Source organism: Myotis yumanensis, unplaced genomic scaffold (genome assembly GCF_028538775.1).
Source record: "Myotis yumanensis isolate MYYU_CA2020_CCGP unplaced genomic scaffold, mMyoYum1.0.hap1 SCAF_1, whole genome shotgun sequence".
NCBI lineage: Eukaryota > Metazoa > Chordata > Mammalia > Chiroptera > Vespertilionidae > Myotis > Myotis yumanensis.
The window spans coordinates 8349524-8363305 of NW_027223752.1; the positions used below are offsets into that span (position 1 = coordinate 8349524).

At 47.8% G+C, this 13782-nt stretch overlaps 1 protein-coding gene across 6 annotated transcripts in view; it reads left to right on the top strand.

Annotated features, from left to right (window-relative positions):
• Nucleotides 1–13782, top strand: part of LOC139009144 (serine/threonine-protein phosphatase 2A 56 kDa regulatory subunit gamma isoform) — a 137744-nt gene that overhangs the window by 92623 nt on the left and 31339 nt on the right. For 5 of the 6 annotated variants that reach the window (XM_070413205.1, XM_070413219.1, XM_070413211.1 and 2 more), the window contains 3 exons: nt 11559–11669; nt 12664–12756; nt 12838–12968. In XM_070413205.1, the coding sequence (XP_070269306.1) occupies nt 11559–11669; nt 12664–12756; nt 12838–12968 (335 nt within the window). Of the gene's footprint in view, nt 1–11558; nt 11670–12663; nt 12969–13782 lie in introns of all 6 variants that reach the window. The other variant, XM_070413197.1, reaches the window with a different exon arrangement.

Genomic DNA, 13782 nt, shown 5'->3' on the forward strand with positions numbered 1-13782 from the left:
CTTCCCTCAAGTGATAACATACTATTTCACACAGAATATAAGTTTACGACAACACACTTCCATTTCTTCTCTCCCAGCCTTTTTACTATTGTTGGCATACATTTTACTTCTTCATATGTTATAAACCCCACAATATATTAATTTTTATTTTTAAATAATTATCTTTTAAAGAGATTTAAGTAATTTTTAAAACGTATTATACTTCCCAGATACTTCCTTTTTCAGTGTTCTTTTACTTTTTAATATGTTTTCATTGATTTCAGAGAGAGAGGAAAGAAGAGGGAAAGAAATATCAGTGAGAGAGGAAAACATCGATCAGCTGCCTCTTGTATTCCCCCTGTTGGGGATCAAGCCTGCACTCTGGGCATATGCTCTGACCAGAGATGAAACCCACAGCTCCCAGCATATTGAACCGGCCACCTCAGTGCACAGGACGATGCTCAACCAACTGAGCAACACTGGCCAGGGCCATTTTCAGTGTTCTTCACTCCATTCTCTGAATCCAGAAACCCACCTGGGATTAGTTTTCCTTCTGACTGAAGGACTTTCTTTAATATGTTTGAAAGGTCTTTCTTTTGCTTTTGATTTTGAAAGGTGTGCTTATCGAGTTGAGGGGGGCCTCTGCAATCTCAGTGTTCTCTCTCTGCAGCTCTCTTCTCTCTGGGCCTTTGCCTTGCAAGTTCTAACCACCGTTGTCTGCTGGGCTCTTCCTGGGTTCTTTCTCCCTGTGCTGCAACCTGGAAGTTCTATCTAGGCAGGAATCTGGGCAGTCGTAGGACTCACCTCACTGTTTCCTAGTTCTCAGGGTCTCTATCCTTCATCTGCAAACCAGGGTCTTTTTTTTTTTTTTTAATATATTTTATTGATTTTTCACAGAGAGGAAGGGAGAGGGATAGAGAGTTAGAAACATCGATGAGAGAGAAACATCGATCAGCTGCCTCCTGCACATCTCCCACTGGGGATGTGCCCACAACCCAGGTTTATGCCCTTGACCGGAATCGAACCTGGGACCCTTCAGTCCGCAGGCCGACGCTCTATCCACTGAGCCAAACTGGTCTCGGCCAAACCAGGGTCTTGAAAGCCATAATTCCATATATTTTTCCCAGGTTTTTGGTCAGGAGGTAGGGTAAATCCCATTCCTATTACTCTTCAGTATAAGTCTCTGCTTTATTTATAATAATCAACACAACTTCATGCAGCAATGATTCTAAAAAGATATACTGATCAAAGGCTACTTGTATCATTTGTAATTCCATAACTATATACATATAGTATATGGCTAGGGACATAGCATGAAAATGGTTGGCTATACATATATGACTGGGAAATCAGTACTTGAGCTCTGAAACTTCCCTTTTCAGTTTATTTATATCATGTAGGCTACAGAATATATAGTTTTGCTATTCTAAAGCATTCCTAAACTTTCTCACATTTTACTGCAAAAAAAAAGATCAGAATATGTGGAAAGCAAATACATGAGAGTGTAAATGTAAAATCTAACTGGTAGCTACATAGCTATTCTCTAGAAGATTAAACTTTTTTGATTGGTATTTTTCATAACAAAATGTTGGGGCATATACATCATTCAGAATCTATGCAGAACTAACCTTTGGTCCAGAGTAAATCACCTAAGAGAAACTTCCAAATTCAGTGTTATCTTTAACACTGATTGAATTAAATTAAAAGTACCTTAAGTCCTCAATGTCATCAATAGGTTCCTGGAAACTGACTTTAAGTGAAACAATGTAGTATAACAAAACCAGTTGTACCCTAGGCTAATGATAAAAGCAAGAGTTAAGGTCCTGTGGCATATTTCTAGTCACAGAAACATCACCAGGTTTTTAAATGAAGACCCAAAACATTTCTAACATTAAACATTGAAATAAATGTGAGCTATACAGACATCTAAGAATGGTGAATAAAAACAAGTCAGATAATTATTTTTTTTTTTTAATATATATTTTTTATTGATTTCTTACAGAGAGGAAGGGAGGGGGATAGAGAGTTAGAAACATCGATGAGAGAGAAACATCCATCAGCTGCCTCCTGCACACTCCCCACTGGGGATGTGTCCGCAACCCAGGTACATGCCCTTGACTGGAATCGAACCTGGGACCTTTCATTCCACAGGCCGACGCTCTATCCACTGAGCCAAACCGGTTTCAGCAGATAATTATTTTTTAACCTGCCAATTCCAGTTGACTGCCACAGGTAGCTGAAGTTTCTCCTGGCTGATCAGGGCACATAGATGGGTCCACTCTGGATGCCCTCCCATCGCAGGTGACCTCACACCCACTCACACTATACTCACACTGGGATTGTGTAGATACACCATTCACCTCCCATGCACAGCTCTGTGATACAGGAGGAAACCAGAGTTCCTGGAGAAAATCCATGCAGATCAGGAACACCAGGCACACTCCACAGACAGAGGCCCCGGACAAGAAACAGTGTTGTTGTTTTTACTCAAAAAAAATTATAACAAAACAATGTGGGACAAAATGATGTTATTGAAGGAACTGCTATATTACAAGTCATTGCTTATCTTGTGCAAGTAATCTAATTTTAAACTCAAAAATTAAAAATAAAGAATAAACATACAAATAATTATAAATGAGTAGCATATTTTCATGCTTATCTGAAGACTAGAGGCTCAGTGCACAGATTTGTGCACCAGTGGGGTCCTCCCTCAGCCTAGCCTGCAGGGATCGGGCCGAAACCGGCTCTCTGACATCCCCTGAGAGGTCCCAGATTGCAAGAGGGCAGTTCTCGGGGGACACACCCCAGAATCGGGCTCCCTCCTCTCTTCCAATATTATATCACTTTCTGTATCTGAATTGCTTTCATCTCACTTTACCCTAAGCTTAGCAGTAACTGACAACTTGTGGGCATTTAGCTGCAAAATGCAATTATTTAGCAAACAGGATTTACTTAGCCTAGAATCTAATCGGCCTAAGGCAAGACCCTGCTCAGTGTCAGGTTCCTGCCCAGACCTTCTACCCAGGCGGAGTCCTGTGGCAGTGAGAACCACCTTCTTCCCACCTGAGCTTCTCCTTCGCCTCCTTCCCCTCCCGGATTGCAAGAGGGCAGTTCTCCAGTGACACACCCCGGAATTGGGCTCCCTCCTCTGTTTCTTGGTGCGTCACCTGAGATCCACAGCTGTCAAGTCACCACAGCTCGGCAGATCCTGCATTGAGCATCTGCCCCCTGGTGGTCAGTGCGCATCATAGCTACTGGTCAGACGGTCGAATGGTCGCTTAGGCTTTTATATATATAGGTGGTATTGTACATTTAGTTGTGAAGTAGTCATAAAATTAAAATATTCTTTGTTTTAAAAAAAGACTAAATTTCCTTTAATAGGGTTTTAGGGTTTTTTTATTTGTAGGCTTTTTATTTCTACAGTATCTTTTTTTATATATATACTAGAGGCCCAGTGCACAAAAATTTGTGCACTCGGCGGGGGGGGGGGAGGCCTCAGCCCGGCCTGTGCCCTCTCGCAGTCTGGGACCCCTTGGGAGATAACGACCTGCTGGCTTAGGCCTGCTCCCAGGTGGCAGAGGGCAGGCCCAATCCCTAGGTGCAGCCCCTGGTCGGGCTCGGAGCAGGGCTGATTGGGGAGTTGGGGTGGATTGGGAGGTTGCAATGCCCCCCTCAGTCACGCTCAGGGTAGGGCTGATTGGGGGGTTGGGGCACCGCCCCCTATCACACTCAAGGCAGGGTCGATGGGGAGGTTGCGGCACCACCCCCTGTCACGCACAGAGCAGGGCCAATCAGGGGGTTGGGGCGCTGCCCCCTGTCACCCACAGAGCAGGGTCCATCAGGGGGGTTGGGGCTCCGTACCCTGTCACGCACAGAGCAGGGCCAATCAGGGGGTTGGGCGCTGCCCCCTGTCATGCACAGAGCAGGCCCATCAGGGGGTTGGGGAGCTCCCCCCGTCACGCACAGAGTAGGGCCGATAGGGGAGTTAGGGCACCGCCCTCTATCACCCACAGAACAGGGCCGATCAGGGGGTTGGGGCGCCACCACTGTCACACTCAGGGCAGGGCCGATGGGGAGGTTATGGCTCTACCCCGTCACACACAGAGCAGGGCCGATCAGGGGGTTGGGGTGCAGCCACTGTCACACTCAGGGCAGGGCCGATGGGGAGGTTATGGCTCTACCCTGTCACACACAGAGCAGGGCCTGTGGTGGTGGTGGGGGGGGGGGGGGGTTGTGGCCCCGCCCCCTGTCACACACAGAGCAGGGTGGATAGGGAGGTTGTGGCCCCGCCCCCTGTCACACACAGAGCCACAGGGCGATCAGGGGGTTTGGGTGCTGCCCCCTGTCACGCTGATCTGGTGCCAGGAGGCCTCGTGGCTCCGCTGATCCCGGTGCTGGGAGGCATATTATCCTTTTACTATATAGGATAGAGGCCTGGGGGCCGGCTGGTTTGCCCTGAAGGGTGTCCTGGATCAGGGTGGGGGTCCCCACTGGGGTGCCTGGCCAGCCTGGATGAGGGGATGATGGCTGTTTGCAGCTGGTCACACACCCTTCAGGGTGGGGGTCCCCACTGGGGTGCCTGGCCAGTCTGGGTGAGGGGCTGAGGGCTGATTGACTGAAGCTCCCAACCGCTCCTTTTTTTCTTTTTTTCTTTTTTATTCTGGGCCAGCTTTAGCTCTGGCTCTAGCTCTGAGGCTTCCTCTGCTGGTTTGTTTGCTTTCTATAATCGAAACAATGTATAACTTCAGCTCTGAGATCCCGGCCTATATTTGTTAGAATGTTTCAAACTGCCAGCTCAGAGACCGGCAGCGCAGGCGGGGAACGTTGGAGTCTGCAGTCACTGGAGCAAGCAAGCCTCATGTTCGCTTCCAGCTGCCTGGCTGCCGGCCGCCATCTTGGCTGACAGTTAATTTGCATAAGGATACGCTGATTAGCCAATGGGAAGGGTAGCGGTCGTACGCCAATTACCATGTTTCTCTTTTATTAGTGTAGACTAGTGGCCCCGTGCACAAATTCATGCACATTGAAAAGAAATTAATTAGAAGATATATTTTAATATCGCTATTTGCCCTTTCTCTATAATAGAAGTGTCAACCAAATTCACAATCAACAAGACAGATCAAAACACACCGGTGCGATTAATGCCAGCGAGAGCTTTATATATATAAATAAACTTGCTTAATTAGACCCACTTTCTGATTTAGCTAAACTTTGTCCAGCCCAGTGAAGCACCCCAACTTCTCTTTCAGGTAATTGTCAGCAATACAGCAGTAAATGTCAACATGAAGCAGATTATTATTGTAGATCACGCAGGGAGAACAAAGGGTAAAATATTTAACTGCAGCAGTGTTTGACTATATTCTGCGCAGTGAGAAAACCCGAAGTCATTTTCAAGGTCCACCATTTCTTACTTCTTTTCAGTCTGGTCAAGTTTCTAAGCTTTCTAAATCTCCATTTTCCCAGCTAATGAAAAGAAAATAGGATTCCACCGAGTCTCCTATCTACCTACTTCAGGACTTCTGTGAGGATCAAATGAGATGAGGCACGGGAAAATGATTCACAGACATTTGGTTAAAGTGTAAAATGTTTCCACCTGGCTGTAAAGCAAGTCGTGTTCCTGGGCTGGAAAATGATTCACAGACATTTGGTTAAAGTGTAAAATGTTTCCACCTGGCTGTAAAGCAAGTCGTGTTCCTGGGCTGAAGAAACTGCAAGGAGGCTAGTCGCTAGGAAGAAGAAGCCGGGCGTTGGTATATGACGTCAATACCCAGCGCCCACAGCCACCATTTCCAGGCTGGGCTGGGCTGTGGGCCACATTTTGTGCCATGGGGTCTCAGCAGTGTTGGCTACGATTTGGTGGGGTGTTGCTTCAGGGTGGTGGCAAGGCCTGTCTCCCACTTGGGGGAAGCCAAGTGTTGCTTTGTGGGCGCCAGGTCCGCAGTGCCATTTATTGTTAAATGGCCTATTGCTAGGGAAAAGAAGTTGGGGGTTGCTACGTGACGTCATTACCCGGCGCCCACAGCCACCGTTTCCAGGCTGGGCTAGGCTGGGCTGGGCTGTGGGCTGCATTTTGCACCATGGGGTCTCGGCAGCGTTGGCTGCAATTTGGTGGGCTATTGCTCTGGGGTGGTGGCAGGGCCTGGTTCCACTTGGGGGAAGCTGAGTGTTGTTTTGTGAGCACCAGGTCCGCAGTGCCATTTCTCTGTAAATGGCCAGTGTGCGTCACGGCAGCTCCTGTGTTGAGTGTCTGACCCCCTGGTGGTCAGTGCGCGTCATAGTGACTGGTTGGACGGTTGGACACTTAGCATATTAGCCTTTTATATATATAGAGAGAGAGATTTTTATTGATTTCAGAGAGGAAGGGAGAGGGAGAGAGAGATAGAAACATCAATGATGAGAGAGAATCATTGATTGGCTGTCTCCTACAAGCCTCCCACTGGGGATCGAGCTTGCAGCCCGGGCATGTGCCCTTAACCGGAATCGAACCAGGGACCCTTCAGTCTGCAGGCCGATACTCTATCCACTGAGCAAAACTGGCTAGGGCTCCACAATATATTTGTTACTTAAGAACATAGTTGAATGATTATAAAAATAAGCTATTCAAAATAAGAATTTAATAATAGTTCTTTTCTTAAATATCACATTCTGGCATCTACTTGGAGATAAACTATGTGATTTGAAGGCTCTTGCCCAGTAATTTGTTATGAAACATACCAATCAGAAAGTGGCCATGTTGTGTTAGGAAAAGGGGGACCCTGCTTCACCCCCTGTTTACTGAGTGCTCGTCTGTGCCACTCAGGCAGTGTGATCACCTGGGAGGTGGCACTGGAGAAAGATGTTAAACCAAGAATGACCCAGCCATCTGGTTATATTTAAGACAAATGTACTGCCTGACAGGTGAGCTTAAAATCAGAGCCAATTACATCTGGGCTTGGGAAAGGCTCCCTGACAAGCGTTGCCTGCAACTGGGATCTTAGGTGTCAGCGGAAAGTGGTCACAGGTTTTAGTAATTATGTGGCATTGCAGTTAATAAGGTGAGTGGCAGCAGGTATATGAGGACCTCGTGGGTGACGCCCTGCGGCAGGTGCTGGAGAGTAAGCAGTGAGTGAATTGTGGCGCGTGTCCTCAGGATGACAGCTGAACTCAGCCGGGAAAGCAGATTTGGACTAAGTTTACAACTAAGAAAGAGACAGTCTCTCTCTTTAAGATTGCTCCTAGGACTTTTATTATCCACCTAAAGTTTAAATTATATCCATTGAGTTCATTAAAAGCCTCAATAAGAATTGTGTTTAAGATTGTATTTGGTGTATGAGCTGCCTCGTGGAGAAGTGACATCCCCCCACCCTAGAGAATGGCCAGTCCCGTCACCAGTTGGGGAGCTCTTCAGTGCCCATCGCTAGGCTTGGTAACTAACTGGCCATTGTAGTGGCTGTGTCCTTGGATACTCCTATCGGTTATGTTTTCATGTTGCTTATTAGAGGTGAGGTTGTTGTCGTTAGGTTTGTATTTTTGGTTTTTGTTGAGTTTGCATCCGTGGCCCTGCTGAGATATTCTGTCTGTTGCCTCCCTCTGTTGGTTTTACACATACGTTGTACTATTTATAAGTAAATATAACTTTTTATTTAAAGAAATTGTAGATGGGCTTCCACTGCCCCCCCACCTCCACCCCTAACCTTACTCAGAGCTTAGAATTTCTACTACAGGAGGAAGAGTGTCTGGAGGAACTGTAAGTTGGGCTTTGGTGAACTCACCTTTATAAATCCTACTCGCGTGCATAAAACAGCATCACTATCATAGCCCTGGTGGTTGTGAACAAAGAACTGAATAATCAACCTTTCCTTCCTCGTCACCTCTGAAATTAGATTAGCAGTGTTCTCTGGAGCGAATCCCTTTCTGTCTCACACCTCCACGTGTGCCCTGTGCTGCAGTGACCTCTGATCCGAATGTGTTAGTACTCCCCCTGGTAGTGACTATTACAGTGATAGAAAGGCTTTGTGATACTACAGAATCATGAGGAGTTTCCATAATTTGGTTTGCATCTAATTCAGTAAATGTAGCAATTTGGTACTGATTTTAAGTACTGCAAGTGGGAGTTTCAAGAAAGCTGTAAAAGCAGGTGCTTCCTCATATTACAGAGTCCGTCCACACCACCACAGTGGCCGTGTAGACCACAGGCGTGCGCCCACCCATGTGGTGACTCTTCATGCTTAGTGCTTTTCCACTTCACCTGTGCCCAGTGCAAAGAGGATTTACCCTCTTTCAGCAGCTGAGGAAACTGAGGCTTGGAGGGCAGGATTTTCAGTCTAGGGTCCTGCTTCTGGGTGGGAGGAGGCCGGGGGAGGCTCTCCCCCACGGCCATGCTGCTCTGTGTGACCTGACTACCTGCATCAAAGCCCCTCAGCTGAGCAGGACAATGGACCTGTGTGATCCCATCAGACTCCCCAGACCAACAGTAGACACAAGGTTCCCTTTGGCTTCCATGGCATGACATTGACGAAGGTCACCTTCTGTGTTTCCCTCAGACAGAACTCCGTGTATCTGGACAGCACACTCCCTTCGAGCACATGGACATCAGCACCACGGCACTTAACAAATTTGACCCCCGTAGCTTTTGTGCTAAGAAATGTTGCTAGGCTAGAAACCCAAGAATAACTCCAAGTGGCCTCCTGTTTTCCTTCTTCTCTCCTAACCTTTTCTAGAGATGAGCATTAAATTATTGCAGTGTAGTGTTGTCGGAAAGGGTGGAAATTACGGTGCGAGTGAGATTTGTTGCCTAAAATAAATAACTTTTTATCAATTAGAGTTGGCTAATAATGACACTTCATGGATCTAGGGTGATCATCCTTAAAGAATACCAAAAAAGGGGACTTCTACATTAAAAGCAGTTTGGTCCATGTCCCCTTGCAGCCTCCTAGCTCAGCATCTAGAACTCAGTGAAGGTACAGGTGCTGGGAATGGGCCAAGGTTGTCAGAACGCTGGGCGTGGGGCCTCACCCTGAAACTAGAGCCAGCCCACCGCTGAGTCTGTCAGAGTGCTGCCAGAGAGCAGACCAGCGGGTAGAGACAGAGAGATTGATGGAGCATTCAGGGAACTGTCTTCCACCTGTGGAGGTGACGGGGCGAGGCGAACACCGTGGGGCAGGGCCAGGCTGGACTAGGGCAGGGCTGACAGCTGTTCACATGGGATTCCTTCTTCCTCGGGGACCACAGTGTCACTCCTAAGGCGTTTCAACTGATGGGTGAGGCTCACCCATATTCATGAGGGTGATCTCCTTAAAGTCAGCTAATTGGGTGCTAACTACTACCTCCCTCCACAGTGATGCTCACATTACTGCTTGATTGAATAATGGGCTACTCTAAAACTGACCGTTGTCTTTAACCATGACTTGTGGAACCTTTTTTTCCTGCCCCTTTTTGTCATCTTGGTTATAGCTGTTTTCCCTAGTTTAACGCTTTAACCCTAGACTCCAGCCTCATGTGTACCCTCCGGTGAGCAACTTGGCAGGTGAGGCACCTAAAGTGGGTGAGGCAAGGAGTGGAATGTCTGTGCTCTGGAGACCCCTCCAGAGGGGCAGCCTTCTCCCCTTTTCTTCAGACCTCTAGCCCCCATCTGGGTGAACTGACCACTCCCTAGGCAGTCCCTGGGCATCCCCACTGCTCCTTTTATCCCTCCACCTGTGTTCCCCTCCAGGTGCAGTTCACCCCGGAGTCACGGGCTGCTCCAGCACATCTCCTGCCTCTGAAGGCTTTGAGAGGCAGGCAGTGTGTGTTCATAGACACGTCTGCCACCAGGGACACTGAGCCTGCGGCTGTCATCCACCAGCCCCCAATCTCTGGGTGACTCTCTTGGAGTCCCCCAATCATTTGGCTTTGAGGGAGAGGTTAGAAAACCCCAGATCACAAATGACACACTCCTCATAAAGGTCACAGCCTCTGCCTCTCCTCTGTGCTTTCTTAGCCCTAGAAGGCACCCCCTGGAGGTGACGGTGCCCACCCAGGGTGTGGCCTTTCCTTTGCGGGGGGCAGGGGTGGAAGCTCTCCACGGCCCCTTATTGTCTTGTGCGGGCTTTGGGATCAGGGTGCCTAGAGGAGTACCCTGGGGCCAGTGATTGAGGATGTGCCCACTACCTGGTAACACCTGTCACAGCCTCTGTTCGTTAATCACCTGTTGTCTGGGAGGTCCTTCCCGAGCCCTGTACACAACTTGTTCACAGGTTCCAGACTTCTTTCTCTTTCTACTGTGTCTTAGGAGCTTTACTCATTTTTTTACTGCAAATGTTTTACAACTATTAGTTTCTAGATTTCCAACCATTTTTTTCATCCCTCCCCTCACCCCCTGTCCTGTCTCTGCGCCCCATCATAGTTGCTCTGCCGCAGCCCATCCTCCAGATGACACAGAGAACAAACTTGGTGCTCGGGGCTGTTACAGCAATGGCTAAAAGAGCAGGCATTTTTCTTCATGAAAAATGATGTTACCGTTTGGGGTTCAGAATCAGTAACAGTGAAGACAGGATGAGCTGGGTGGTGGCACGTGCTGGACTCTCCTCCACAGATACCTTCTCATTGTTGTCATGGAGTCGGACTCTGGCGTAAGGTCAAGTGTTTCAATTTTGTGCTTTGGGGAGTGATGGGGCCAGGGCTTTTTCTGATCACCTGTAAGAGCCCAACTCTGTAACTGGCCGGTGGTAGGTTCAGACTCTGTAAGGTAGCTGGTCACGAATGTGTCAATTATGTTGTGCTTTATTTAGAGAGCTAACTTTTCATATTAACCATACAGGCAGTAAAACACCTATGCTCCAAATAACCGTAGACTTAATACAGAAAACATCTGTTCTAACACACATTGATTCATTTTTATGAAGTTGAAAATAAATGAAGCCAGGATAGGGGACTGGTGAAGGGTGATGTGAAGATGGGGATCCAAGAAAGGGGTTAGGAGTCCTATGAGAAACCATCCAAACCCCAAAGAATTTTCTTCTTAACTGTCAGGTCTCTGGGCACTCAGCCAGGCTGTCCTGTAATGATTCTTGCAGCCTGTCTCTGGGAATGACTTTCTAGCCGCACACTCAGGAGTCCCCCGTCTTGACTGTCGCCATCAGTGTGGATTCCAGAGGGCTCTTCATCAGTCACAGGGTGTCCCAGCACAAAGTGGCATTTGCCATGTATCAGTGTCTTCGGTTCTTAACCCCTGCTGCAGGTGGTTTTTGTTGTTGTTGTTGTTTTAATCCTCATTGATTTTTAGAGAGAGAGGGAAAGACAGAGAGGAATATCGATGTGAGAGAAACACATCGATTGGTTGCATCCTGCATGAGCCCTGACCAGAGCCTGGGCCCGGGAGGAGCCTGCAACTGAGGTACATGCCCTTTGGTCCTCAGGCCGACACTCTATCCACTGAGCCAAACTAGCTAGGGCTCCTGCTGCAGTTTTGACCAGAATCTCGTTGCGGGCCCACACTGCTTCTGAATTTTGAGAATTCCACTGGAATCAGCTCTCTTTAGAATTACTTAAGATTTTTTTTTAATGTTCTTTGTAAATATTTTTAATGCCCTGGTTATAATTATAGACTATGTGGATTTTAGTTTGCAGTTAATATGTTTCGAACATTACCACCTTCCTCCAATCCTACGGGAGCAGAATTTGACCCAGAGGAAGACGAACCAACGTTAGAAGCAGCCTGGCCTCACCTACAGGTACTGAACTGGGGAATGGGCCAGAAACGGGCGTAAATGAGATGTATATGTGCGTGGGGTCTTCCTCTGACGCAGATGCACTGGCCTGAGGGCCTCATCCCAGCTGGTTGCAGGTGGACCTCTGATCATACTGGCATAGGCCTTGCACACCTATGTGTACATGAAAATGTTTTAGCAGAAGAGAGAACGTTCAATGGCTTTTCTTTGTGTAGATACTGTATATCAACTACAGAGATATGGAATTGTCAGCATGTCTTTGATGGAAATGATTATTTTGCTGACAGCCATTGAATTGAGACCTGGAGGACTCACACGGCATTTCCCAGTTTGGGGTACTTAGATTTAATGTGCTCCTGCTACGTGCCCCAAAGCTCACCTGCTGGCGAATGCCTTTCTCAGAGCCTTTGTAGGGCGAGAGGTTGATTGGGAGCATGCCTGTGGGAAGGCACTGAGCCCACTCTGAGCAGAGCACTGGACTGGGAGGTCTGGGCGGTCCTAGGAGGGGAGATGGAGAGATGAGAAACCCAGGAAGGGGCCAAGCGGGGAACAGACGGAAAAGGAGAGCTGTCTCGGCAGCAGAGCGTTCCCGCCTGTGGCATCTGGGACATCTGCTCACCAACGAGTCCCAGCTTCTGTCGGCCTGCCTCTCCCAGGGCACTTGGAGGTGACAGGCTACAAATCCCACCCAGAACTTGGTCCCAGCCCAGCTGTGGCTGCTGAGCATCGGGGTCTCTGAGCAGCGTAATTTAAGCATGGGTGACATCCTTTTGTTTAAATGCCATTTAAGGAGATAGTCTGTGGTTCTTAGCAAAAGAAAACAGTTACCATCATCAGTTACAATTAAATTAAGCCACGTAATTTAGCATTAAATCTACAGATACATGGCTTTTTTAAGGCTAATATACGAAGACAAAGATTCAACTCATGGTGTATTTTTAATCTCCATTTAGTAAAATACCATGTTTTTTGACTCACTGTTGTTTTTCCCTCCTAGCTTGTTTATGAATTTTTCCTAAGATTTTTAGAGTCTCCAGATTTCCAACCTAATATAGCGAAGAAATATATTGATCAGAAGTTTGTATTGCAGGTAAGGCACAAATTAGCTGAAAGCACAAAAGCCCTACTTTACAGAGAATCCAGGTTACTAAGTGTCTTTTTCTTCTTGAAGCTTTTAGAGCTCTTTGACAGTGAAGATCCTCGAGAGAGAGATTTTCTTAAAACTACCCTTCACAGAATCTACGGAAAATTCTTAGGCTTAAGAGCTTACATCAGAAAACAGATAAATAATATATTTTATAGGTAAGTCAGCATGGGTGACATTTCTCTTCTCGCGTGGTGATGTTCATTTGCATACTTAATGCCCCCACGTCATCATTCTTTTGACAAGTGACCAAAGAGCACTAGTGGCTGTTTCTGAGCAGCCAGCTGTTCATGTCCAGGTGGCTCCAGTCTGCACCTGCATCTCCGTGCCAGGCTGGGGCTGGCCTGTCCTCCTTCTCCACCCCTCCCCATGGCTCACTCCCAGCATCTCACCACACACCCTCCTTTATTTCGGTTTTTACTAAAACCAGTGGTTCCCTCTGGAGTGCGGATAGAGTGATCTGTCCAAAGCTGGCTGTGCCTTCCTCCTGCCCTTCCTTCATTCTTCCCCATTGCATCTCAGTGAAAGCAGGAGTGAGGAGTGGATCTTGAGGAAATCTGAGACTTACATTAGAGGTTTGGGAACTGCCCTGTGCACCCAGGGAAAAGGCAGCCCTGCTGAGAGCAGCATGTGAAGACCCGGCAGCTTTTAGCGGTCACAGCCACCGCCATCTCTAGGCCTGCAGGACCATGGAAACTGGGAAGCTGGTCACAAGAGTTTACGAGGAGGAGGGCACAGCCCTGCAGCTCACAAGAGAATGTTCCAAGTACAGTGTTCACCTTGACCCCAGCCCTTCCCATCCCAGTTTCAACACCTTCGTCTCTGCTGCTGCTGCCTCTGAGTCACCCGCTGACCGACACCCTTTGGGTGAACAGGTGTTAAGTCCTGGGTGGGGCCCTGGGTGTCACAGGTCTGGCTCCTCATAGTTGGCTCCCTGCGCAGCTTCGGCTCCTTCCACACCACCACCCGGAA